This window comes from Rhinatrema bivittatum, unplaced genomic scaffold, assembly GCF_901001135.1.
Source record: "Rhinatrema bivittatum unplaced genomic scaffold, aRhiBiv1.1, whole genome shotgun sequence".
In the NCBI taxonomy this organism is placed as follows: Eukaryota; Metazoa; Chordata; class Amphibia; order Gymnophiona; family Rhinatrematidae; genus Rhinatrema; species Rhinatrema bivittatum.
Window position 1 is genome coordinate 75033 of NW_021820995.1, and position 27325 is coordinate 102357.

Here is a 27325-nt window from a genome sequence, read left to right on the forward strand (position 1 = left end):
CCCTAATTATGAAACATTACTTTAAAGCAATTAATATAACATATTTGGGTGGATTGATCCGTATTTTCCCTGATCTTTCCAGAGTTACACAACTACGCAGAAAATCCTTTATAACAATGCGCCCTGAAGTTATATCTCTTGGTGCAAATTTTCTTTTGCGTTATCCTGCAAGATGCGTAGTAAAATACTCTGGGAACACATATATTTTCTTTAATCCAGAACAGTTAAGGGGCTTCATAGATGCTAGAAAGGAAACCCCTATAACCTAAAAGATCTGGTTCTAATTTATAAAGGAATGGGTTGATAAGAGAGTATTGGTTTAAATCTTCCTTCTCTCCTTTTTCTATTTTTTCTTTTCTTCTGTTCCTATTTCCCATTATTACCTAGAAAAATTGGGGATAAACATTTCAGTTTAAAAATAGTTGTATTATTACAATTTATTTGGTGTAACACTTTTCTTTTGAATATTCCTCTTGATTGAATGCAAAGGATTCTTTGTGTATAAAATGTAAAATTGAATAAACAAATAAAAAAAAAAAAAAAAAAAAAATTTCCCAGTTGCTTTATCTTATTAACTAGTTATTTTTAGGGTAGCCAAAGTGATTACATATCTCGTTCCTATTTGAGTTTCCAGTTCTTGTCCTTCTGATTAATATAGTTTGGTTATGATTAATAGACTTTTTCACTACAAATGCAGGATTGTACTCTTTTTTTTTTTTTTTTTTTTTTTTTTCGCTTTAAAGCTTGTTTTCTCAATCTTTGACCATTCTTCCAGGTTCTTCGAGTCCCTTTATTTTTGTTCACCCCCTTTTGGCATGTTTATTCTTACAGATCATTAATAAAGAAACATTTTTCCTTCAAGTTCTACAATAATTTTGCTAATAGAGACCTTGGTACTAGGAGAGGTTCTTTCAATCTCTGTGTACCCAACAGGTCCTATTTCTTTTACCACTGTGGACTTCATTAAAGTGACTGACTGGTAGAGATTTCTGGTACAATGAAGCGTGTTTAGATAAGAAAATGCCTTCTAAAGAGAGAGAAACAAACTAGGGAGGTTTCCTCTTTCCAAAAGCGCTAAGACAACAGTACTGCGTTTCTTACCAATGTAAAATGGAGCTGTGGGCAACCAGCAACTCAACTCACACAGAAACAGGAAGCAAGTAAGTACATATAAAGCAGTATGAAGGCTCTAATAGTTCAAAACAGTTGACTATTAGCTGCTAAATCACTATGGCACAATGACCAGAATTGCATTTCTCAGTACCGCACCTTTAGTAAATCATGCGGTATTTTCCCTGGTGGCAAAATATCCCCAGGCAAAATATGGAACCTCAGCTGCTTCTGTGAAATCCCATGCAGTGGCGGTCCCACCACCTGGGGCAGCAATCTTGTTAAAGGGCCCAACAAAATGAGGCCCCCCCCCCCCCAAGTAGAACAAAGCCCTTCCAAGGAGTCTGAAGAGACCTCTGTCCCACCCCCTGCCTCCCCTTAATGGGGGGCCCTAGTGCACAAATAGTAAAAAAAAAAAAAAAAAAAAAAAAAATGGCACACGCCCTGCTCCCTCCCTCCCAGACTCCACTCCTGTCGTGATCAGGGCATAAGAAGCGCACAGGCCGGGCTACATCAACTTTTCAGTGATAGCGCTGGGCCCAGAGCTTAGGAGGTGCTCCAGGCCCCACTAGACCACCAAGGGTCTTAAAAGGTAAGGCTAGGAGGGGGGATAATGGGAGGGGCTAGGATTGCAAGGGAGCTTGGACGTTGGGGAGGGAGTAAAAAAAAAAAAAAGGGGGGATGGAGTTTGGAAGGCAGGGGAGGGGCCTATGCTGTTAATCATTCACTTTTTTTTTTTTTTTTTTTTTTTTACTATTCATGCATTGGTGCAGTGTCAAGGCAGGGTAGGATGGGGGGGTTCATTCTTTCTGGGGGGGGGGTGCACTTTGTTGGGCACTCACACCCTTTAACCCATTAACCCAGGAGCATCAGGATGCGTGTTAGCGTCCTGATTGCTCCCGGAGGCAGTTAGCTACAACAAGAGTTATAGCTCATTTTCTAGAAAAAATAATGCAGCTGTGATTTTTTTTTCAGGCAAGCTGTTATTTTATTTACATAAAATTAGATGATGATATATTTGAAATGTACAAATAGAGTTTAATTTTAAAAATTATCTAATAGAGCTGCCCTGATACCATTCTTGCGGTATCGGGGCAGAAATAGCATGCAGCATTTAAAATATCAATCACTATCACTGCATTAAGGTGTTTCTTGCATGGTAAACACCGAATGCAGCTTATTAAATGACCCCCCTAGGTTTATACCTGAGGCAGTGGAGGGTGAAGTGACTTGCTCAAGGTCACAAGGCACATTAGTCGGAGAAATGGGATTTGAATGCTGGCTTCATTGGTTCTCAGCCTATTGCTGTAACCCAGGGATGGCTAATTCCGCTCCTCGAGAGCCACAAATATGCCTGGTTTTCAGGATAACTGCAATGCCATATGCATGAGAGATATTTTTCATACAATGAACGCAGTGCATGCAGATCTATCTCATGCATATTCATTGTAGATATCCTAAAAACTTGACCTGTTTGTGACTCTCGGAGATCAGAGATGGCCACCTCTGTTCTAACCACAACTTCTGCCCAAGCAGTCCCAAGAATGCTTTTATATCTCTGCTAGAAGTAGAACCGGATAAGTATTTAACAGTCATGTCACAATCTTAATTTTGCCCCCAAATTTATTTCTCTGAGAAAATGCCCAACCAGGCAGAGTTTCTTCCTCCTGTGGGATCCCTTGTCACAACTTCCTGAGTTCTTTACCATAGTCCTCCACCTTCCTCTTCTCTCTCTCTCTCTCCTGTAGTTGCCTTTGCAGGACTTTTTAATGTATTGCCACGCCATGAAGAAGCTGTGTAGTGATTATTCTTTGGGGATGTATTGTTGACTTGCTGCCCTTATTCTTCCTGACCCCAGTATATTAGGAAAGGATTATAGTTTATGACTGTGCTGTTAATTCTCCAGACCTCTTTGTTTGCCCTCATTGGTTTCCATCCCGTGCCAGGTTTATGGACCTTCCAAGAGGGGACCCTAAACCACAGGACCTCTGTGCCAAACTGCTGGAGCCTGAAGCTGCAGATGCCGCAACATTATTTGTTATAATTATTAGAATTCAAACTTGCAGGTTCTGAGTACATCGGCAATAATAATCCGCTGCACTGCTGCTTTAAAAGTATTTAAGCTTGTTTGTTTGTACTGGAGCAGAGGCATTTTAATAATTGCCATTTATTTTAAAATAAAGACATTTCCAGAGTGCCTAGCAATTTAAAAAAAATCAGCATGCCTTGCTATATAATAGATATTTTGACCATTTTGTTTTGATGGCAGGCTATTAAGTGAAGCACCAATTATCGGCTTGGCATGCAGAGCTGTCAGGTTCTCTCCATGGGAAGCCACCCGCTTCACATTTGCTTTGTGTTGTTGCTTTCTAAATTAAATGTCAACAGTAGCAGCACTGTATAATCACATTAGCTTATTAATTAATTTTTATTTAAAATACTTCTAGCCCACGTTATATAATAAAATAGCTTTAAGTAGGTTACAATTTCAACACAAACAACTTTAAATAGAAACAGTTACGGACAAGGCAAAATATTAGCAGCACAGACCATTTAGAATAACATAAGTGAGCATTCAGGATCCTCTGTTGATTGACATCTACTGTGGCCCTTTGCTGCTAGAACAGATTGAGAAAAGGCTATGATTAGACTAGAAATACATGAAATACGTATTTTGCTTGAAGATGTAAGCAAACAAATATTTTGGTACGTGCAGTGTCTAATATGTAGAATGCCAATGATAACCAGTATCTCCACGTGAAAAGAGTAGGACTTAAATTGTACACGAAAAGTATTGGGACTCCACCGGATGAAACTACATAAACCCAGTGCTTTTCACCTTACCAAATAATTTAGACGCTGCACAGCTCATTATATTCAAGAGTGACCATCATACTAGGCTTCCTCGTCGGGGCTTTCGCCTATTCAACTCGGCCTTATAAATAATCATAGGTCATGGTGACGACAATATTTTTTGAAAAAAATTTTTTATGCACTTAAAACTCGCCAAATTCGGGGGTATGTTGGACCCGCAATGATATCATGCTTTATATCAATCTCAAAGTAAACATTAAACTTATCTTCAAGCGCTTCAATATGTGACTGTCAGTCTTCAGCCATTACAAAAATCGCAGTGCTGGTGACCCGACACGGGACCGTGTTTCGGACTGCTTACTCCATCTATCAGTCCTTCTTCAAGGGTGGTAATTCTGCGTCAAAAAATTGCGTTACAATCATATTGAAATGAGCTTAACTATACCATAAAAAATTGTAAGTGGACTATAGTATCCATCACACAGCCGTGCACACTAGCCAGTACTTACTAGGTTGTCGAACGTTTTCAAAATGGCGCTTCAGCGTTTTTTTGACATTTCCGGTATCCCCCGGAACCCCTGCTTAAATAGTAATCTCGACGTCATGCAGCTCCTACTACCTGTCAAAGGTCATCTGCTACACCTATAACATTAAATCAGCGTATACCATTCGATGGAGGCGTTCAGCCCTGCTGGGCTAACGGTATTTAACCTGAATATCCACTGCTGTTCTTTGATGTTAAGAACTTTGTTGATATTTCCCCCTCGGGGATGAAGCTGAATTTTTTCTAAAATTTTTTCTAAAATTTTTAGAAAAAATTCAGCTTCATCCCCGAGGGGGAAATATCAACAAAGTTCTTAACATCAAAGAACAGCAGTGGATATTCAGGTTAAATACCGTTAGCCCAGCAGGGCTGAACGCCTCCATCGAATGGTATACGCTGATTTAATGTTATAGGTGTAGCAGATGACCTTTGACAGGTAGTAGGAGCTGCATGACGTCGAGATTACTATTTAAGCAGGGGTTCCGGGGGATACCGGAAATGTCAAAAAAACGCTGAAGCGCCATTTTGAAAACGTTCGACAACCTAGTAAGTACTGGCTAGTGTGCACGGCTGTGTGATGGATACTATAGTCCACTTACAATTTTTTATGGTATAGTTAAGCTCATTTCAATATGATTGTAACGCAATTTTTTGACGCAGAATTACCACCCTTGAAGAAGGACTGATAGATGGAGTAAGCAGTCCGAAACACGGTCCCGTGTCGGGTCACCAGCACTGCGATTTTTGTAATGGCTGAAGACTGACAGTCACATATTGAAGCGCTTGAAGATAAGTTTAATGTTTACTTTGAGATTGATATAAAGCATGATATCATTGCGGGTCCAACATACCCCCGAATTTGGCGAGTTTTAAGTGCATAAAAAATTTTTTTCAAAAAATATTGTCGTCACCATGACCTATGATTATTTATAAGGCCGAGTTGAATAGGCGAAAGCCCCGACGAGGAAGCCTAGTATGATGGTCACTCTTGAATATAATGAGCTGTGCAGCGTCTAAATTATTTGGTAAGGTGAAAAGCAATGATAACCAGTAGCCATGTTAAAGCCTTTATTTAATGCAAATCACATCTTTTTTAACTTGATGGTTGGGTTCATGATGTCAGGCACTGCAAGGAATCTGAGAAAAAACACAGTATGGCCAAATGGAGTGGAGCAGCTCACCAAGGTCCTGTAGAGAGAAGGAAACAAACTCAAGAAGAAGGAAATACTCTCACAGCATGGTTTTGCCTGAAAATGTTTGTTCTAGATTTCATTTAACACAGGGCAGTTAGGTCCAGTGTGCCTCACAAAACAGGGCCATTGTGAACCAGGCTATATGATGCTGTCTCTGGGCTCTGTTCATGTAGTATAGGTAATTCACTCAACCTTTGGTTTCATGGTTTATGATGTGTTTAGAAAAGCTACTTGTTGGGTTTTAATCTAGTGCAGCATTTTGTTCTGCTGTAGCAGTCCAATGCTGCCATAATCCCTCCTTTTCGCAAATACTCTTGTCTCTTGGCATGTGATATCTTGAGATCAGCAATTTCTCTTACACTTATCTTGGGGAACCATATAGCCAGGAAAGTATAATACACATTTGTCAATGTTCCCTTCAGTCTGTCTTCTTTTGTTGCAGTTTGATCCAGATGGCTATTTTTGGGCTGGAGTTCATTTGATATGTGTTGGTAAGTTGAACATTATTTGAGAGAATGGAAATCTCCGATGACTAAACAAAAGCATTCCTAAGAGGATGTGGAACCTGAAATACAAGATGCTCTTTTTATTGGCTCCCCATCGCCTTCCGTTCCCAGTACAAAACACTCACCATCCTCCATAACACTCTATACAATAACAACTCACCCTGGCTTGAAAATATGCCACAATTCCGCCAAGCTAATCGCCCCATGAGAAACTCCCTTGCTGGCACTCTCCAAATCCCCTCACTTAAAATTGGGCACCTTACCACTACCAGAGATAGAGCCTTCTCTATTGCGGGCCCCACACTTTGGAACTCCCTCCCCGTCCACCTCCGCCTAGAACCATCCCTGAGCCACTTCAAAAAAGGAATCAAAACATGGCTCTTTAGACAGGCATACCCCAACTCCTCTCAATCCTAATTTTGTCCTACGAACCACCTCAGCTCACACTCAGCCTTCATACCACCCCTCCCTGTTTCCTTCCCTTGCACTCCTAGCCCCCCTTTACCCCTCCCTCTCACCCCCTAGCAACCCCTCCCTCAAAGTACCTGTGCCTTACTGTACCCCTCTTCACTCTACCCCACCCGCCCCTCTCCCCCTGCTCCCTCCCTCCTTTCTCCCCCCCCCACTAGCTTTTAACTATACATATGTGCACTTGCCTCCTCTTACTGTAAATAAGCCCTCATATGCTAATTTCTCAAGTGTACATGCCTCGCTTAATTTGTTTATAAGTTCTTTTGCATATTTAACCCTAACTTGAATGCAAAAAGTTGTAATTCTGCTGTTGACTCTCTTCCTTTGTACTTTGCATATTACCCAGTTAGCCCCTCCCTTGTTCATTGTAATTTCCCTTCTCAGTTACTTGTAAACCGACATGATGTGTCCTACGAATGCCGGTATAAAAAAAAGTGTTAAATAAATAAATAAATATATACTGACATTTGATCTGAGATATTACATCAGTTTACATTCAGGTACTGTAGGTATTTCCCTATACCCAGAGGGCTTATAATCTAAGTTTGTACCTGAGGCAATGGAGGGTAAAGTGACTTGCCCAAGGTCACAAGGGGCAACAGTGGGACTCGAACGCTGGTCTCCTGGTTCGGAGCCCACTGCTCTAACTACTAGGCTATTCCTCCTCCCTTTCCAGGGAATGAATTGCCTAGATGTCTTTTGGATCCAGAAGACATCTAGGCGGTTGATTAAAATGTATTTTAGCTTGTGTATTGCAATTTACAACTGGGTTTTGGAAAGCAACAGCAATGAAACTAATAATTAACTATATACCAGTGATGGATTGTTACTTCTGTTACAGGAGGTTACAAAGCATTTCAGAAGTCCCAGAAATCAACTATCATAAGGTAACTTTTGAATCTGTTTGCACAAGGAAACACTGATGTCCTACAGAGGAGCTTGGTGTTATGGTTATGAGGTGTTGGAGTGGATTCTTGGGTACTGTGGTGATGGCCACTCCCACGGGGAGGAGCCCCGTGAGGAACCACAGTACTAGGCTAGACTCTATACATGCAGACACAGAGAAGTTGTATTTATTGTACAGCTTGATGGTATTGTTCAGGGAGCAGTGAAGGTAACCCAGTGAAGTAGTCCAGGGGTCCTCAGCAGAGGAGACCAGTCTCACACTTGAGTAGGTGATAGGCAGCGCGGCGTAGCAGGGACAGGTCCCGGATGTAGACACAGAGCGCTGAAGCTGAAGGTGAGGCAGACTGAAAGGTTTAGTACTCACTGAAGCAGAAGCTGTATCATTGAAGGTCCTGGCAGGCAGAAGTTGTTCAGTGGCAGGCACCAGATTAGGGAGAGCAGGCCCTCGAGGAGCGAGTACCCGGTATCCCAAGATAGGTACCTGAAATAGAGTAGAAGGGTCCCCGAGGAGCGGGTAACCCAGGTTAGTGAAGAAATACCCCAAAGGGCAGAGAGAGCTTCCTGCGGCAGCTGGGAAGCGGCAGAGCAGCTTAGACCGGAGGCAATCCAATCCTTGCTAACTCAGATTCAGACTGATACAGTAAAACCCGCGGGAGAGTGGGTGCCTTAAGGCGAGCGCCCGCTCTCCCGATGAGCGTGGGATTTAGTATGCAAATGAGGGCCCACGGTAAAAAGAGGAGCTAGGGATGCTAGTGCATCCCTAGCGCCTCTTTTTTGACAGGAGCGGCGGCTGTCAGCCACGGGTTCGGAAAACGGACGCCAGTATAATTGAGCGTCCGTCTTCTGACCCGTGGGCCGATTAAAATTTTTTTTTTAATTTAAAATTTTTTTTAAATTTTAGGGGCCTCCGACTTAATATCGCTATGATATTAAGTCGAAGGCTGTACAGAAAAGCAGTTTTTCAGCTTTTCTGTACCCTTCCCCGGCGCTGGCAGAAATTAATGCAAGCTTTTGGACAGGTGTTAATTTTTGAAAGTAAAATGTGCGGCTTCACTGCACATTTTGCTTTCTGGATCACATGGGAATAACTAATAGGGCCATCAACATGCATTTGCATGTTGCAGGCGCTATTAGTTTTGGGGGGGTTGGCAGCGTGTTTTCGATGCGCTATTACCCCTTACTGTATAAGGGTGTTATAATTAGTGAGGTTTGGGTGGACCCTTGGACACTGTGGCAGCTGACCCTTGAGGCCATAGGTCAGGCTCAGCTCTTGGACATACAAACACAGATTTATCTTTATTTAGACAGTTTGAGAAGCTACCAGAGGTGGCAGTAGTGAATAGAAGATGTAGCCCGGCTGGACTAGTATTCCCCAGGTGCTGGAACAGTGGGTCCTCCGGTAACAGTGCTGTAGTGGAGAGAACTGAGAGAATGAGTACAATAGAGAAAGGGAGAGCTGGCCCTCGAGGAGTGAGTACCAGATTCCTGGGAGCAGGGAGACTTGTTGGCAAAGTACTCACACAGCAGTTCCACGTAGGAGATGGCACTGGCGCTGGAACGGGGGCAGGCCCTCGAGGAGTGAGTACCTGGTTCCAGGGAGACAGCTCTGAGGAGTGGATGATAGTAGTACTCACTGCTGTCTGTAGCAAATTCTTCCAAGTAGAAGAGGAAATAGATGCAGGCAGCAAGTCAGGGAACTTGGGCCATCGAGGAGCGAGTACCGGTTACCTGTTAGTGACCTGAAAAAAGCAAAAGAGGCCCCCGAGGAGCGGGTACCCCGTTCGCAGAAAGAGTCCAATAGAAGTTGGAGAGGCAGAGTAGCTGGGTACGGAGAGCGAATCTCATTCGTAAGAATCCCCTTACTAACTCAACGGCTAGCAATAAAGTGTAGGCTTAAATATCCGGGCAGCATGACATCATCACAGGGGGACGCCCCTGAGGAACGCGCCAATGAGAAAATAAGAATGAGGGCCGCGCGGCGCGCGCACCCTAAGGTGTACCTGTAGAACACAGAGGGAGGCAGCGCCCAAGCCGGTCCGGGGACGCCGGAGAGGACGGCAGGCAGACGCCGCGGCAGCCAGGCGTCCATGAAGAGCAGGAGGAGCCGCAGAAAAGGAAAGGTAGGCGGAGTGAAGCCATCTGGAAGTGACGGTCGCAACAAAGGGGTAAAGCTAGCGCGTCAAACGCGCGGCCAAATCCGGGCTAACAGTGTGCTCCACCGGAGCGCACTGTACTGTATCGGCCCGATTGTTAGCAAATGAAGGGAAGGCTAAATACCAGGCTAAATACCAGGATAGGATGACGTCACTCGGAGGGGACGCCCCCGAGGTTCCCGCCATGACGTGGATGGTAGACGTGGGTGGCGTGCACGCACACACCCTAGGAGGCCCTCAGGAAATCATGGCGAACACAGTCACTGTTGCCGATCCGGGGACACCGGCGAGAGCGGCATGAAGACGTGGCAGCAGCCATCTTCCCAAGGCTTGAGAGGAGAGAAGGAAGAAAGGTGAGGCACAGATGTCAAAGTCGTCTGAGACCGAACACAACACTTAGGAAAGCTTTGCTTTCTTGGTTGTATTCAGAGGGGGACATTTTTTGATCTGCAAAGTAGGTCAAGCCGCAGTACTCTCTAGATTGCTTAGAATATGAACTTGCCTCTTTCTTAGCTCTACCTCCTTCTCCTGGCCTTATTCCTGTGTCCCTCATCTTCTTTGGCCTAATATACTTTATTTTATGTGTTTACATGTAACAGCTGCTCAAATTATTTTTCCCCAAAATTACAACTAGAGTTGCTAACTTGGTCCATTATTTTGAGGGCATGGATTTGTTCTTGCATTTCTTGGGGAAGTCGGAACTACAAGTCCATGCCTTCGGTGAAGGAAAACCAGCATTGCATCAATCTGTAGTGAAAAACTGGACATATTTGGCAACCTTAGTTACAAGCACTGGCTCGGTTTCTAAAAATCAAGTCCATGTTCAGCTGGGTTTATGCTTTTCTTGCGTCACAGTGCAGGCTGCACAGATCTGTGATGACACTCAGCACAGCAGGACTCGGATCTACTTAGATTTATAGTGTTGCAGGTGATTAAGTAGGAGGACCCCTCAAAGAGCTTTTTAAACATTAAAATGTCTTCTGGAATGAAATTTTAAAATCCTGATTTTTGTTATTTCTATCAGAATTATGTAAGAAAGCAAACTAATAGTAAAGAAGTTTCAGTAGGGTGGCAGCTGCCTCGGCATTAAATTGTGATCGCTAGGGGTCAACTAGTGACCTGAGTTGCGCGATTTTGATTGGAAGCAGATCTGAGAAAATGATGTTATGAGGAGACACGGTTCATGTGTTAAGTGGTTCTCATTTAACAATCTATATTATACAAAAATAGATGAGAGACTCTGGTTTTGTTTAAATAATTTTTTCCCCAGATGGCAGACTGAATTAGCCATTATATGTGAGTGACATCAGCAGTACCGAACAGACTTGTCTCTCCTAGCTAGAAGAGCTATGAGTTCTATGAGCATGTGTGGGAATTCCCAGTCCTTGTTTGTCTGAGCACAGCTTGACCATGTCCTTCCTTTGCATTCAGGTAGGCCAATCCCTACCAGTGGGGTTATGCACCTCTACCAGCAGGTGGAGACGGAGTAAAAGTTGACATCACAAATATATATAGCCCTGCTCCAACATCAGCTTGCCAGTATTCTGACTCCAGCATATGGTGGACATGCATTTCCCTACTGGGGATTGCTTGTATAAAAAACCCCCCAAAAACCCCATAGACAGTTTCTAGAGAAGATGATGACTGGATTGCACTGCTTACCTCCTGAGGTGATACCGTTGTGTCCCTCCCTCAGTTGCATTCCAGGATCCAATAGCCTTTTTTCAAATGTGGACTTCAACAAAAGAGGCACGTAGCGGTTGCAGACTGAACTGAAGGCCCACACGGAGCAGGAGCCGTAGGGAGGACCAGGTAGGACAAAACAAGGACTGGACAGAACCACAAGAACTAGGCTAAGAATATACAGCACAGGCAAACAGGAAACATATAGGACAATTCAAGGGAGAAACAGACAAAGAGGCTTAAGCAGGCTGCAAGGCAGAGTAAGAGTAGAAGGCCTGAAGGCCACAAGGCAGGGCAAGAAGACCAATGAGGTGACAGAACAAGGTTGGAAGGCCAAGGAGGCCACAAAAGAGAAATAAGGCCATAGAGACCACGCAGTAGCAAGGCAAGGTGGGCCAATGCAAGGAATCATGGTGACTTGAGGAAGAGGCACAGAGTGTAGGGAAAGACAGGGTTATATAGGGCAGGTCTTGCCGAGTCATGTGGCCATCAAGGAGGTGGCTACAGTGAGAGAAAGTGTGTCTTCATGAGGACCTCTGCTGACATGGGGGCTGCCTAGTAGGCAGAATCATTACACTCTTCGCACAAGTCTTCTCTTCCTGCAGGATGTAGAGTGGATGTACCCTCTATATCTGGAGGATACTTATGCTCATATTCCATTCCACTATTGGTACAGAGACCTCCCACGAGGCATGTTAGCAGCACCTCAAGTATTCATAAAAGGCCAAATGGTAGTGACAGCGCATCTGCGACAACCAGATTTCAGAGTCTTCCTATACCTGGATATCTGACTTGTGAGGGCAAATTCCCAGGAAGATTTGTTCACTTCCTTGTAAACATCAATTCAGTTGCCTCAAAAATTATTTTTTATGAAAACATTTTTTGTATATAAATAACATAATTGATGCCCTGATGAAGCCTCGTCAGCAAAATGCTAGCCAACGTCGGCAATTTAAGCGAAATCTGTGGATTGGAACAGTGTTATGAGTTAAGTCAAGTTTTGTATAAAAAAAAATACAAAATTTCTTTCATAAAAATTTTTTGTATTTTGAATAAAAGGATGGTGGAGGTTTTTTGACCGATTAGAATGATTGTAGCAAGTTCTTAAGTTTTTCAACTAGGCTTGCTTTTATTCCGAGGTCTTTTCCTCCATATTAAAAACAGTTGGAAGATTCAGTAGAGACAATTGTAGTGATTGAAATTATTTACACTATAGTGAAAGTATTCTCTTTATGGTTTGAGGTTTACAAATTAAAACATGCACAATTATAAACATCTTAAAAACAAATATTACATTACATTAACAAATTATATATCTCCATAAAGTGATGCTCCATTTCATGCCTGAAATAACATTTTCATATCTTTATGACAAAATTATACCATTTTATCCATCATCTAATATCATGCCTCACAGTTAATTGTTGACTGCACCATAGGCTTGTTAATATAGCAATGTTTTTAAGGACTTTTTTCAATATTTTTGTATCTATTATAGCTCTCAGTAGTTTAGGCATTAGCTTCCACATTATTGGCCCAACTATTGAGACTGCTCGCTCACTGACCTCTCCTAAATGAGCTGGTGGAGCATAGGCACTTGTAACAAGCCTTAAGATCTTAAGAGTGGCTCGGAACAGCATTACACATCTTTGTACCTGAAACAAACTATATGTGTTAGCGATTAATTTTATGTATTAACATCAACATTGTTATTAAGTTCTCTATTGAACTGGGTAACCAATGAAGTACTGATAGGGGTAATATGGTCATATTGTGAAAGGCTAATCAGAACCTGAGCAGCTGAATTTTGTAAAGTTGGAGAGCTCTGAGTGATTTATCAGGTAAAACTAGCATTAGTGAATTGCAATATCAATTCCAGTGAAAATTGACGACTGTAGGGCTGTTCAGAAGTTTATCGGGTTCAAGTAGGGGCTTCAGTCGTCTTAACGATTGGAGCTTATAATATCCTGTCGTCACCAAGTTACAAATGCAGACTTTCATGGATAGTCCAGTGTCACAGCAGTACACCCAGGTCATGGACGGAGGGAGTCGGTCCGCTATTTTATGTCCTTATAAATTTGAATGGAGGGTAGTGTTTCAGGGTGAGGTTTTTTTACTTAACAAAATTAATTCTGTTTTCTGTAAATTTAATGCTAGTCTGGTTGTGCAATAGCCATTTCTGGTTTAAAACTTTGGCTTTTTCCCCCCTAGTAATTTATTTTATGGCCGTACAGCACAAGCCCAGCCTCTGCTGTTTACTTTCATTTTTTTCTTATGGTGCAGCAGAAGATGCAAAATGAAACATCAGGAGGGTCCACCTTGCTGATCCAGTGGCCACTCAGCCTCTCTTTGCTTAAAGTTGCAGGTCCTTGGCCTTACAAACCATGATTATGGATAGAATCCATCCATTCCCATAATGGTAGGGAAATTTAGAATTTTAACATGATGCACTAAATTGAGCAGTGCTTTCTTGTAGCTGGAAATAGATTGAATCCCTCTCTCTTCGGTGCAAATTATTACACTTTGCGATTTTAGTGATGGAGAGAGCAGTCACTATTGGTTTTCCTGCTATGAGTAGTCATGTCCCGGACAAGATCAAGTCCTGAGATTCCTCATGATATCTTGTTCTTCTTACATAATGAATTTTGAATTTCAGCTTACCGTTTTATGTTGTGTTTTGTTTTTTCAGTGACCTTGATCAACAGTATATAAACTATATTTTCAGGTAAGACCACTTTATATCTGTTTCTTGTCTTGTGAGCAGGTCAGTGGTCAACATGCTGGTTAGGAACTATATAGCTGACTCTCTTCCAAGTCAATAAACCAATGTACAGCTTATTGGCAGGGTAGGCAAACACTGTAAGCAGGGCTCGCACCAGCAGTTTTGCCCTCCTTAGGCGGCATTCTCCTCATTCCCCTTTCTGGATTGCTCTCCTTTTTTGGCTTGCACTGTCTCTTTCCCCACTCTCGCCCATTCCCCCTACAATGGATTGTAACTCCAGGTCTCCCGGGTTTCCCCAGTGTTTGATACTGCAAGCGCTACAATCACTGCCCATGCTTCTCTTTCTCTGACAGTGGCTTTACCAGGCCTGGGGCACATTAGAGACACGGATATTCAGTCCCCATACCGTCCCACCACTTCCCCCACAACATGTGCGTCATCCTTAAATAGAAAGTAGGCCGGCGGCGTAGTGGTATCAGCATAAGAGACAGTGTGTTCCGCTGTACCTTTGCTTTGCTGAAGCTGGCCGATTATATAAAAAACAAAAAAAAAAGGATCCAAAGAGTGCTAGACACTTATGCAATAACAAAAAACTATAGAAAAGTCTAGCTCAAGTCTGAAGGATTGTATGAAGTCAAACTGGGGAAGCCTCATAAAGTGCCAACATTACGGCTATTAAGATGCCTATAGGGCTATATAAAAAACAAAATAGCACGGTTGGCGCTCTACCAGTGTTTTAGGTTCTGGCTGACTCAAGAGGACTGGGGCAGTAAACTGGAGGCGAGGGCAGACATCCGAGTGAAGGGGTTTGCCAAAAGAACAGGGAAGACTTGGCCTGTCTGAGGTAGCAAATTCATGTTTGCTGTTAAAAATATGGAATTACAAAATTATAAATGCTGTTTCTCCAAATAATGTTGTCCCAGTTTAATTTAACTTGTAGCCAAAATTGTGTCTTGCTAGAATTTGGGGGTAGAAGAGTAAGTAAGGGCTCCAAGTCCCATCCCCCCCCTTCTTATTGACGTAGCTTGGCCACCAGTAAAGGATCTGTGCCTTTAAGTTGCTCAAAGTGAGAGAGACTGTTTGTTAGTAACTGGAGTGTGATTACCGTAGAAACAGAAGGAACAAACAGGATCGGAGCTTCACTGCACATTTGTAGCCAGTGCCTGTTTTAAAATGCAAGGGTTGGGCATGGAGTGGAGCGTTCTCAGTGGGGTTCTTTCAGTCAAGAGCGGGCCTGGGATTACAGCAATTCCAGGTTTGGCAGGACTGCACGTTGGCTGCCGTAAAATGAGCAGCTAGAGAGGTTTTAGGGTGGTTACAGTGTTCTGTTTTCATTAGGAGGAGGTTGTCCAGATTTTTCCCATGATAAGCCTTAGTAGTGTTAAATATATATTGTACAGTGTAACAAACCGGATAGAGGCAGTCAAACTAAAACAACTAAAGTGTTCAAAAAATACAAATTTGTAAATGGAAAATCATAGTGAAGTTGCAAACACTAAATGTTATGTGTATATTAACAAATAAATTACCTTTCTATTAGAAATGTTTTTATTCTTCTTAGATATAGCATACTGTAAGCTGTTTTAAATAACAATTATCAACCTTTATACACTCAGTTATACTTAAAATTACAATCATGAGAATTTGTTTTTAATCCTAAGTACTGTTATGTCCTAGATCCAAAATGCTCCAACAATGGTCGCACTAAAAATACGCATCTCTTCCGCCTGATGAAGACCTTGATTGGGCGAAACAGAGGTCATTTGTGAAGGAGAGTTCAAGTTGACATCTGGCTTTTAAACGTGGCAGTTACAATGGATTAAAGCTGAACCCAGTCCGATTTTGGTGCGAATGTAATCTAGTCCTGTGTGACCATTTGTTGGAGCATTTTGGATCTGGGACACAACAGTCAACAGTGTTCTGGAGAGACATTTAAAAAACGTATCTGCTACACGGACATTTTGTATTAAAACTGAAATTCGCAAGATTGTAATTTTGGAGTATATCTGAGTGTATTTAGGTTGATAATTGTTTATTTAAAAAACAGCTTATCGTATGCTATATCTAAGAAGAATAAAAACATTTCTAATAAAAGGTAATTTAGTTTAATATACACATAACATAGTGTTTGCTTCAATTTTCCCATTTTCTCTCTCTCTCTAAACATATATATAGAGAGAGAGAGAGAGAGGGAGAGGGGATATATAATTTGGAACTCAGGAGCAATTTCATCCTGCAGTAAAGTGAACAGAATTAAACATGCCATAGCAGCTTGTGCCTCCATGATGATGACTGAATAACTGGCTTTGGAGGAATGGCAAGGAACAAAACCAGTGATGGAGGGGGGAAGGAGAGGAGTGTGTTAAATTATTTTATGAGAATAGAACATGTCCCACCTAGTAGATGAGAACTGGATAAACAAAAAATAGCACATCATTTCACAAAGCTAGAAAGAGAATTCGGTGCTTTTTCACTAACACGGGAATTTAAAAAATCCTTGCACTTGCGCAGTTTAGGGCATTCTGTTGAAATAATGGAAACTCAGAACAGAAGCCAAACGTATCAGTAGCTTGGTTAGTCACTCATGTCTAAAATGTGTTTGACCTGGCATGCTCATGGGTTAATCCTGAGATCCATGCTTGGAAGATTTTAGTTCCCATCCTGTCTCACAATCAACATGCAGTTTTCTCAGGCAGCTGAAACTAAAATCAAAATTTGAAAGTTAGTCTGTTTACTGGATGTTATATTTGTATTCTTTGTGTTGCATTTTTTTAAATCTCATTTTAAATGTTCTTGTTTTTGTTTTTAAGTATTGTGCTATTGGGCTTTGCTTCACATCCCACAGGTAACTCAAACTTATTATTTTCATAAAGTATATTATCTTAAAATTCCTCTAGTTAAAAGGAGCAATTAATTCAGTTGAAATGGTGTCTTTTCATGCTTCAGCTGTCACATTCAGCTGAAAAGATGTAAACGTTTGAGTGTGTCCAAGTTAAATATGGTATCTGAGTGTTAATACTGCTGTCTGAATCTGTTAGAAAATCCCGTGAAAGAGCTCTCATCCAGGTCCGATGGCTGCTTGCTGACTGACCTTACCACGGGAGTTACAGAGGGACTGGGACTGAGTGAATGAAAGCTCACACACCAAGAAAAAAACATACTTGTACACACTGTGTATTATATAAGAACCATCATAAGCTGGACCAAGGAACTTAGAAAGCGTTTATGAAGGTCAGAGCAGTTGTAATCCTAGGAACCATTTTTTCACACAAATTTCCTTTTGAAATGTTTGTGTCCCACAAACATTAAGGGTCCGATGCAATACAGTGTATAACCCACAGTCTGACGCGGGATAAATAGGTGCTAATGCACCCCCTAATGCAATAGGGGGATTAGCGCCTATTTAATATGCGTCCAATGCAGAGTTATCGCTCAGCTATTAACGCCAGCTGAGCACAGGCAAAAGAAGTACAGAAAAGCAGAAAAAACTGCTTTTCTGTACTTCTTTTTTTAAAGTAAAAAATAAATAACTCTGCAGTCCGCCGAGTTATGAAGACCGATGCCGGTAAACTCGGCCTCGGTTTTCATAACTGGCCATCTGCCAGTAATGAAAATGGCCACCGTTTAAACCCTGCGACCGTTTTCATTACTGGCAGACAGGCAGGTTTTAAAAACCGAGGCCGAGTTTACCGGCATCAGTCTTCATAACCAGCAGCCGCTGTGGGTTGTGTTAGCAAGGAGGCGCTAAGGTCGCGCAAGCGACCCTAGCTCCTCCTTCCTAGCGTGACCCCCTAATTTACATATTGCATGGCGCCCCCCTTGCGGGCGCCATGTGTGCATTAAGAAAGTGGATGCTGAAAAGTCAGCGCCCGCTTTCCGCGAACATTATTGCATCGGCCCCTAAGTAACAAATAGAGTGCTCAAAATTTCTTCACTTAAAATAATCAGGATATTCCAAGTTGAGAATTTTACATCGACTAAAACCTCTGTTAACAATATAAGACTTCAGCACTGTTTTACAAACACTTATATTTTCAAACTTGGAATACTGCAACTCCCTTTTACTAGGCCTCCCCGCAAGTCTACTAAAACCACTACAGTTACTTCAAAATGCATCAGCAAGACTCCTAGGGACTAGGAAATTCAAACACATCACCCCCTCACTGATAGCCCTGCACTGGCTTCCTGTACAATCCAGAATTCATTATAAAGTGTTATCCTTAATTTTCAATATTATCAACCATATCGGTCCATGCCTATTAGGAGTGACACTACAACACTATACACCACAGAGAGACCTAAGATCACAAAACAAAGGTCTCCTAATGGTACCCTCCATTCAGAACACACACCTTATGTAAATAAGAGACTGAATGTTTGCGATAGCGGGCCCCAAGCTGTGGAACTCACTTCCAGAGTCGTTACGTAAGATAATAGAAAGAGAGAAAACTTCAAGCGTGAACTGAAAACATGGCTCTTCAGAAAGGCATGCAATTTTTAATGTAAACTGCTATAATGCTGATAATTGCATTGACAGTACCTGAGATAACGCTAGTCAAACAAATAATATATAATGAATGATATAAAGGTATTACTAGTAGGATTAGAATTTATTTTCACTTTTATGTAGACCTAGAAAGAATTAATATGAGCTAAATTAGATAGGAGCTACTATGACACCCTAGAAGATGTATAACTATGAACTAGAATATGTATTCACTGTGGTGTTGAATTAGAAAGTTGAATGTTAACACACAGCATATGATCACTGACTATGAATATGAATGTAAACCTTTGTGATCTTCTTTTGAAACGACGGTATATAAAACTCCTAAATAAGTAATTTTTATGATTATTTATTTATCTTCACACTGAGGCAGATTTTTAAAAGCATTGCTTGCACAAAACAGCCACATAAGTGCATATGCAGGCCGCGAGCAAGCAACATGGATTTTAAGAAGCTGCAAAGTACGCGCGTACATACCTGTGTACACTTCAAAAATAAAAGGGTGAAAAAGGGGCGAGGCATGGGCATTTCAGGATGGGGCCAAGACTTGCGCGTGTAACTCTAAACATGGCGCACGTCGGCATGTTATCTGCGTAACTTTACTAGTGGTACTGATGAGAAGCTAGTCTGGAGAACTCGAGTTTTAGGACTTTTAGCACAGCGTGAAGGTTCAAAGTCACATGGGGGTGAAGAACCAGAGGCATCTTGAAGACCTCAATATCAACTGGACAAATTGGTGGACTAATTGGAAAAGCTGTGTTTTCCCTCGTGTGAGCAAGTTTTAAAATCCACCTGCATATGCGCGTAAAAGCCGCTAAAGCCTTAGCGGAAATACCTGTGGGCCATTTACTTGAGCTGCCTCTTAAGATTACAAAGTAGGAGTATTGTAAATGATATGCATATACTTGCGCGCATGATGTAAAATTGTAGCACATGTCCGCTCACAGGCTGATATGCGTATTTATGGGTGCATGTGCATTCCTTTTACAATTAGCTAGTTGATGTCTCCTGACATGAATTCATGTTTCGAAGGACTGCCTCTCTAAACATCTTCCAATACTTAAAGCCAAACTCTTACCAAATTTTGTTTATTCTTGGTGTGTATTTAGTTCCAAACTTTCAGTTTTCTGGGTGGTGGTTTAGTGAAGGAAAACGGAAACATAAGGAGAAGAGAACTTCCTTAAATGTGTCATTGACAAAATATTCTCTAGCCTTATGCTGAAAAAAGAAAAGAAAAAATGCTGTACATACTTGACCATAAAATGATTTTGCAAAAAGAATTGGTAAAAAAAAATTGTTAGTACAGATACAGTACATCTCTGGGAGGCTAGGAATATGTGAATTGCTATTCAAGTAGGCAAAGTATAAAATGAGATGTCTTCTGGAGGTTGGGATCAGGTAGGTGTCCCCGTTTAGTGGATCTGAGGCTCCTGACAGGTGCATGGATGTTGCTTCAGCAACTCTTCAAGGCTTGACCGGCTCAAGCAGCAGAAGCTGGAGCCAACATGCAATCTGGGCCTCCAGTCTGGTAAAACAATAGGGACTATGCAGCTGGCCCTAGAGGCCTTATTATCTTGCATATTAACCACATTTCACAGCTTCTTCACCTCTGAATCACCTCCACTCCTCAGCTGCTGTTTCCCTGCTGTACTATGAGAGCCATCTGGAATAAATAGCACGACTGTGTGGGAGCAAACCCAGTACAGGAGCCAGAAAAGCAGCAGTTAGTGGGTGGCGGAGAAGCAAAGGATGTTGATGCCTAATTAAGCATTAGAGCTTTTTGTACCTTCCTACCCCCCTCCCCCAATCGCTGTCAGAAAAGAAGAAGATTGTGAAATAAAGAAGAGAGAAGTGTGAGGTGAGGATGTAGTAGAGAAGAGGGAGTGACAAAGCACTAGGGGGCCGATGCAATAAAAAAAAGCGCGAAGATATTGCGTTCATTAGGAATGCACGTGGTTTTAACGAGCCCATATTTTTCCGCCGGCACCGCAAATGCAATATTTAAATTGAGCTGAAATTAAAAGCGCCATTTTTTTATTGCATCGGATGTTCAATATTGCATCACTGGTGCAATATACAAAAAAAAACCTGCCTATATCGGTCAAAGGTTTGGCAAATGTAGTTCAATTGTTGAAGTACAAAAATCAATATTTAAAAGGAATAATGCATATTTGATATCGGCTTTGTTCCCGTTTGTGCCTGTGACGTCAGCAAGTGCATCATAATCCTATTACGAGCAGGGTATATCAATAGCTGCAACCAGGTAAACTTCCCCTTTGTGTCAAGTTCGATTGGACCTGTACTGGCTACAGACTGATCCCTTGAATTCACACGACTTGAGCTTCACCTCTTCATTTCCTTCCTTTTGCAAAGGTAAAAACTGGTTGTTTACCATAAACTATATATATATATATATATATATATATATATAATAAATTGTAAATGTATGTTCTTAAATACAGCTATTGAGAATAGAGCGTGTTAAAGATAAATGTCCGAAAATAGGGCATCGCAAAATCAATGGGTCCACTGGTATTGGAAATGTGTACAGGGGTAAACTTTTTTTTTTTTTTTTTTATAAGATAAGTATTCCTGAAAATTTTTCTCGGCATTTTTTGTTGGCATCCAATTCCTGTATGGCCGGCTCACATCATCACACGGCCATTAAATTGTATTGTAGATTGATGTCTCATACCTTTATGTTTATAATACCTGAGGCAGCCACCCCGGCACAGACGTTCTTATCCACTTTTCGAACATCTGTTAGCTTCTTAAACGATTCTCGATCCCTGTACGCCGGTGACTCAGTATTAAAACTCTTGATTTTTTTATTTGTTATTATTTTGGGGTAGCAATTTTTTTATTAGTTATTATTTTGGGGTAGCAATCCTGGAAGCCTTTCTCTAAGTCTCTGTCCATGCTCTGAGGGGGTGTGTTTCTGTTTTGTCCTTCCTGGAGTTTTTCCATAGAAATTCCTTGCTTTCTGGCCCCTAGAAATCCATTTTGCGATGCCAGTTAAGAATGTCTGTTAGCTTAAGGACGCTCGACCCGTGTATGCTGGTGATTTTTTGGCGGGCCTGTGTCTCTTTATTTTTCTATCTGTCCATGATCTCTGGGGGGGCCTGTGTCTCTTTATTTTTCTGTCTGTCCATGATCTCTTGAAGGCCTTTCTCACTCTACCTGTCCGATGTGTTTTCTCATGTATCATAGCTGTTCTTTAAATTGACACTAACTGGAGTACTATACTTTTCTTTCCTGTCTCTGTTTCGGCAGCGAGTTACTGACATAGAGAACAACGGTCGAAATGCTGATGGTCATGACGGCCATCAGAATGCCAATGGAAGGAAATGAAGCTTGCATCTGGATGAAGAGCAGGCGGACCCTAGAGGTGTCCAACCTCCTCCACATAAGCGTGTGCGTGATGTGCGCTTCTCGGATGCGGAGGAGGAGCAGCTCTGTGAGCACTTCAAATCCAAGTGCTCAGAGTCCACCAGAAAGCAAATCTGGGAGCGGATCGCTCGAGAGGTCAGTCTCCAGGAGTTCAAGACCAGGGATGTGAAGCAGGTCCAGCACCGCTAGCGTGACACCCACATGGTGGTGAAGGAGAAAGCTGCCAAAATTGCGGCTTCGCGTAAACAGACAGGTGGTGGGCCTGCTTGCAATCTGCAATTGACCCCCCTGAAGGAGCTGGTCCTCTCCACACTGCACTCAAGAGGCGCTTGATGGAGTGACTGCACCTGACGGCTGTGACTCAGGTTGACCAGAAGGTACAATTTTCAAAATGACTACCTTGTTTGCATTCTTTGTTTATTTCCATGTGCTTGGGCAGGGCGAGCGACCTAACTAATTTTTGAATGTTTTATCTATTCCTGCAGCTGCTATGTCAGACGTGACAAGAAACAATATGGATGAGGGTGTGGAAGATGGTTCAGACTCTTCTTCCACGCCTGAATTCATATTCCCCAACATCACCGATGACAGCCCTCCCACTGAGACCCAAGTGGTCGAGGATCCACAGCCCAAACAACTTTGGACACTGACCCTGCAGGAGGACACCCTGAAACACAGCCGGCAGAGACTGCAGGGGCTCCGGTAGAGCAGCAAGTGGAGGAGATTGGCATGCCCATCATCTGCCTAGATGAGCTTGTCAACAAAATGGTGACCAACCTAATAGAACATCAGCAAGGTCACAACTCTGCTGTTGCGGAGGGAGTACAAATGGTCCTCCAGTAGATGCAGCGGGAGAACCGAGAGTTCCAGAACAACATCACGGCACTGGTGGGAAGACTGGTTCTGGCCATGGAGGCCTTAAGTCAAGTCTTCACATCAGCAAGACAACAGTGACAGTTTTATTTATGTCTTATCAATAAATTAGTTCCAAGGCTGCTTTACTATTCTAACAATAGTAGAAATGCAATAAATGAATTCCCAGTTTGGCATTAGCATGGATCTCATCTTGAATCAATTACAACTTTTAAATGCTTTGTAAGCTGGATTGACCATTTCTTAAACTTTGGTAATCATCTCTCATAAATGGTGCAAAAATCTAATGTTAAAGTTGGGAACACTATACAAGAGTCAATTAGCTACAATCTCAAGATGAATAATAACACTCAGAAACTGACATTGGAGTAAATGTGTATTGCATGGCTCCTATCTCAGATCTTGAGATAGATCTTGAAAACTCTGTAGTTTGTTTGTTTTTAAAACCCACAAATATTTTCTTTCTGTATACATTAAGTGGATGGAGCTATAATACAAAAGTTACTCTGGACTTGTTATTCCCATTTTCCAAAACTTGTTTCTTCACAAATGGAATGTTTATTCTCAGAGGTCAACTGAAGAAGGAAAACTAAATTGTCACAGAAGAAACACTGAATTGGGTGAATTAATTTCCCCTTCACTTGTTGGAAATGTTCTACTCTCAGTAGCTTTGAAACCTGTTCTGGGTGAACATCATTTAACCCTTTTTTTGGGGATAGGCTGTTCCTTTTAATGGCACAAAGTCAGCATGGCTTTACCCAAGGCAAGTCTTGCCTCACAAATCTGTTTCACTTTTTTGAAGGAGTTAATAAACATGTATATAAAGATGAACCGGTAGATGTAGTGTATTTGGATTTTCAGAAGGCGTTTGACAAAGTTCCTCATGAGAGGCTTCTAGGAAAAGTAAAAAGTCATGGGATAGGTGGCAATGTCCTTTCGTGGATTGCAAACTGGCTAAAAGACAGGAAACAGAGAGTAGGATTAAATGGACAATTTTCTCAGAGGAAGGGAGTGGGCAGTGGAGTGCCTCAGGGATCTGTATTGGGACCCTTACTTTTTCAATATATTTATAAATGATCTGGAAAGAAATACGACGAGTGAGGTAATCAAATTTGCAAATGATACAAAATTATTCAGAGTAGTTAAATCACAAGCAGATTGTTATAAACTGCTGGAAGACCTTGTGACACTGGAAAATTGGGTATCCATATGGCAGATGAAATTTAATGTAGATAAGTATAAGGTGATGCATATAGGGAAAAATAACCCATGCTATAGTTACACAATATTAGGTTCTATATTAGGAGCTACCACCCAAGAAAGAGATCTAGGTGTCATAGTGGTTAACACATTTAAATTGTCAGTTCAGTGTGCTGTGGCAGTCAAAAAAGCAAACAAAATGTTGGGAATTATTAGAAAAGGAATGGTGAATAAAACGGAAAATGTCATCATGACTCTGTATCGCTCCATGGTGAGACCGCATCTTGAATACTGTGTACAATTCTGGTTGCCGCATCTCAAAAAAGATATAGTTGCGATGGAGAAGGTACAGAGAAGGGCGACCAAAATGATAAAGGGAATGGAACAGCTCCCCTATGAGGAAAGACTAAAGAGGTTAGGACTTTTCAGCTTGGAGAAGAGACTGAAGTGTTTAAAATCATGAGAGGTCTAGAACGGGTAAATTTGAATCTGTTATTTATTCTTTCAGATAATAGAAGGACTGGGGGGCACTCCATGAAATTAGCATGTGGCACATTTAAAACTACTCGGAGAAAGTTCTTTTTCACTCAATGCACAATTAAACTCTGGAATTTGTTGCCAGAGGATGTGGTTAGTGCAGTTAGTATAGCTGTGTTTAAAAATGGATTGGATAAGTTCTTGGAGGAGAAGTCCATTACCTGCTATTAATTAAGTTGACTTAGAAAATAGCCCCTGCTATTACTAGCAACAATAGCATGGAATAGACTTAGTTTTTGGGTACTTGCCAGGTTCTTATGGCCTGGATTGGCCACTGTTGGAAACAGGATGCTGGGCTTGATGGACCCTTGGTCTGACCCAGTATGGCATGTTCTTATGTCCTCCTCTTTGTCTGGGTGAAAAAGTACATAGCCCCTCCTGACCAGGTCAACACTGTAAAAATTCAGAAAAAATGCAAAAATCCAGGTCAACACTGTAAAAATTAAAAAAAAAATCAAAATAAAAAATCCTTCCGCCCCTCTCTCTCTTTCTTGAGTCCTATCAGAGGAGCCAGCAGGGTAGTGTCTCTCCTTTCCTTTGCTGGGGGCCTAACTTGGAGAGCGCACTGATACAGCTCCTTCTGTTTTGAAATCAAATCTATACTGCCACACTTTAACTTGGACTAGCCTCTCCCTCCCCCTTGGCCTACGGGACTCCCTATTCCAGACAAGCTGTGGGGCAGGTGCTGTAATGAATGGTAAGCCCCTTTGCAGCTGTCTAACCAAGGGCTGGGAACTAGGGCCATCTAGTGGACTGGAGACCACTTAGTCTTTACAATCAAATAAGTAAAAATATTTGTATATGTTTGGATTAGAAATGAATGAATGTAATTGGTATGATGTGTGCATTCTACTGTTTTATTATTCATATGTTTCATGTACTCTGCTACATACCTTGGATTTCCCCTGGGACAGAGCTGAAAACAGAGCTATCATTGTCACTCAAAAAATACATTAAAAACAATGTGGATGGAATACAGGTCGAAAAAGGAGGGAGAGGGATAGAGACCCTGGATCCTTTAGTATCATCAGATCTGGTACATGAATCTAATCTCATGGAAGTCTGCAAAGCTATAAAGAGTGAAGAAGCTTCTCAATTTTGCTGGGTTTCCCTTTTGGTTGAAAGTTGTAAAAAAAAGGCAGGAAGCTCTAGAGACTGGAGTGAAGCCCTCCAAAATTTGAAATGTTTTCCAGCCCTCTTTGGAGGATTTGTTACAGCCTTCTGAATTGTGCTGTATAACAAAGATCGAAAAAGGGAATCTGTCAGTACATATAAATGTTTCCTGGTTCACAACATGTAAGTTAAAGAATGAATTTTTATAGAAACAAATTCGTCCCTCCGGACACTGGAGCAAAACTACCATTCAGAACTTTGCCATTAGGTTTCTTGATGCTACAGTTTAAAAATAATGGCGACTACTAGGACAATTAACTTTTGGATAAAGATTACTTCCAGCATTCTGGAACTAGAGATGGGCCAAAATTATTGTAACCTTGGATTGCAACTGTATAGGCTATCTGTAATTAGGGGATTTTTCCATGGGTGAGAGATTTATCAAGTCATGGTGAGAAATCTGAGGGGAAATGATAGTCCCAACCAAATCAGTGATGAAACATTTTTGTGTTTAAAGACTTTTTCAACTTGTGTGTTCACCTAATATGCTTTTCTTTGTAAAACAAACGTAATTTACTGATGAAACCTAAAAGTAAGCTAGTGTTGACGTGGAAATGTGTGAGTGTCTGCTGTAGTGCCCGGGGGGGCGGGGGGGGGCGAGCCGGGCTCACATCCATGTTCCTTGGGGCTGACTAGGCCTGGGCATGTCACAGAGGTGGTAAACTCAAAGCTGGGACGTAAAAACAAGATCCCTGCTTCAGTAGTGGCTTCTAACAGCCCACAAATCTCTGTGTGGCTCCAGAGAAAAGTCTGCATATTTTAACTGGAAAGATAAAAAAACAAAACATACGATTGAGTAATTCACTCATTCCTGCATGCTTCTGTAGTGTGGTTTTCCTGTTTCTTTCATACATTTTGGGGAAATCTCATCTCCCCATATTTAGTGAAGCCCCTCTTATAAGGAAATGTTTGTGGCAAACAGAAGCTTGTGGTCTTTGAACTGCACTGAATAAGAAAGAAAGAAAGAAACCTCTGTATGCTGATAATATAACAAACGACTTGAGATCAGTAAAATATCATTAAGCCAATAGAAATGTGGAAACCATTGTAAACTGAAAGGTCACACAGCTGTAAAGTCTTGAAGGAAAGTTATACTGATGACCACTTAATTTGCCATTCTGCCATTGTATCTAGCAGTATTTCGGCAGTTTTCCATTCAGGATGTTGTTGTTGTCCTTCAGGTGATCTCTTCAGCGTCTTGGAGTTTCCATTCCTCTACTTCTACAGATTCCATAGTGGCTGCTGTGCCAGGTAACCTTTCTCTGCCTTTGCTGATGGGGTGCTCGTTAATTAAGAACCGTATTCAATTTGTTAACTTACAGTTTTGCAAACAGTCATGCCATAAATGGGCATAAATGTTCTCTTCTCCTGCTGCTTACCCAGGGGTAAAAGATACATCAGTGGGTATTCTTAAAACCTGTTGAGAAATTTTGTTAAAAATATCCCCAGGTGAAAGTACTGATAACTTAGGAAAATGTAAAAACTTTACATGGCAACACCTGTTAGCATGCTTGAACTTCTCAAGCCTTGATTTAAGGGTCAC

General features: G+C 41.7%; 1 protein-coding gene across 1 annotated transcript in view; it reads left to right on the forward strand.

The window, feature by feature from the left end:
* LOC115082353 (transmembrane protein 241-like) overlaps window positions 1–27325 on the forward strand; it is a gene marked incomplete at its 3' end in the record, with an annotated part of 108408 nt that overhangs the window by 67128 nt on the left and 13955 nt on the right. The window contains exons 6-10 of the mRNA XM_029586589.1: window positions 6104–6152; window positions 7480–7525; window positions 14070–14105; window positions 16913–16947; window positions 26964–27033. Of these exons, the coding sequence (XP_029442449.1) occupies window positions 6104–6152; window positions 7480–7525; window positions 14070–14105; window positions 16913–16947; window positions 26964–27033 (236 nt within the window). The remainder of the gene's footprint in view (window positions 1–6103; window positions 6153–7479; window positions 7526–14069; window positions 14106–16912; window positions 16948–26963; window positions 27034–27325) is intronic.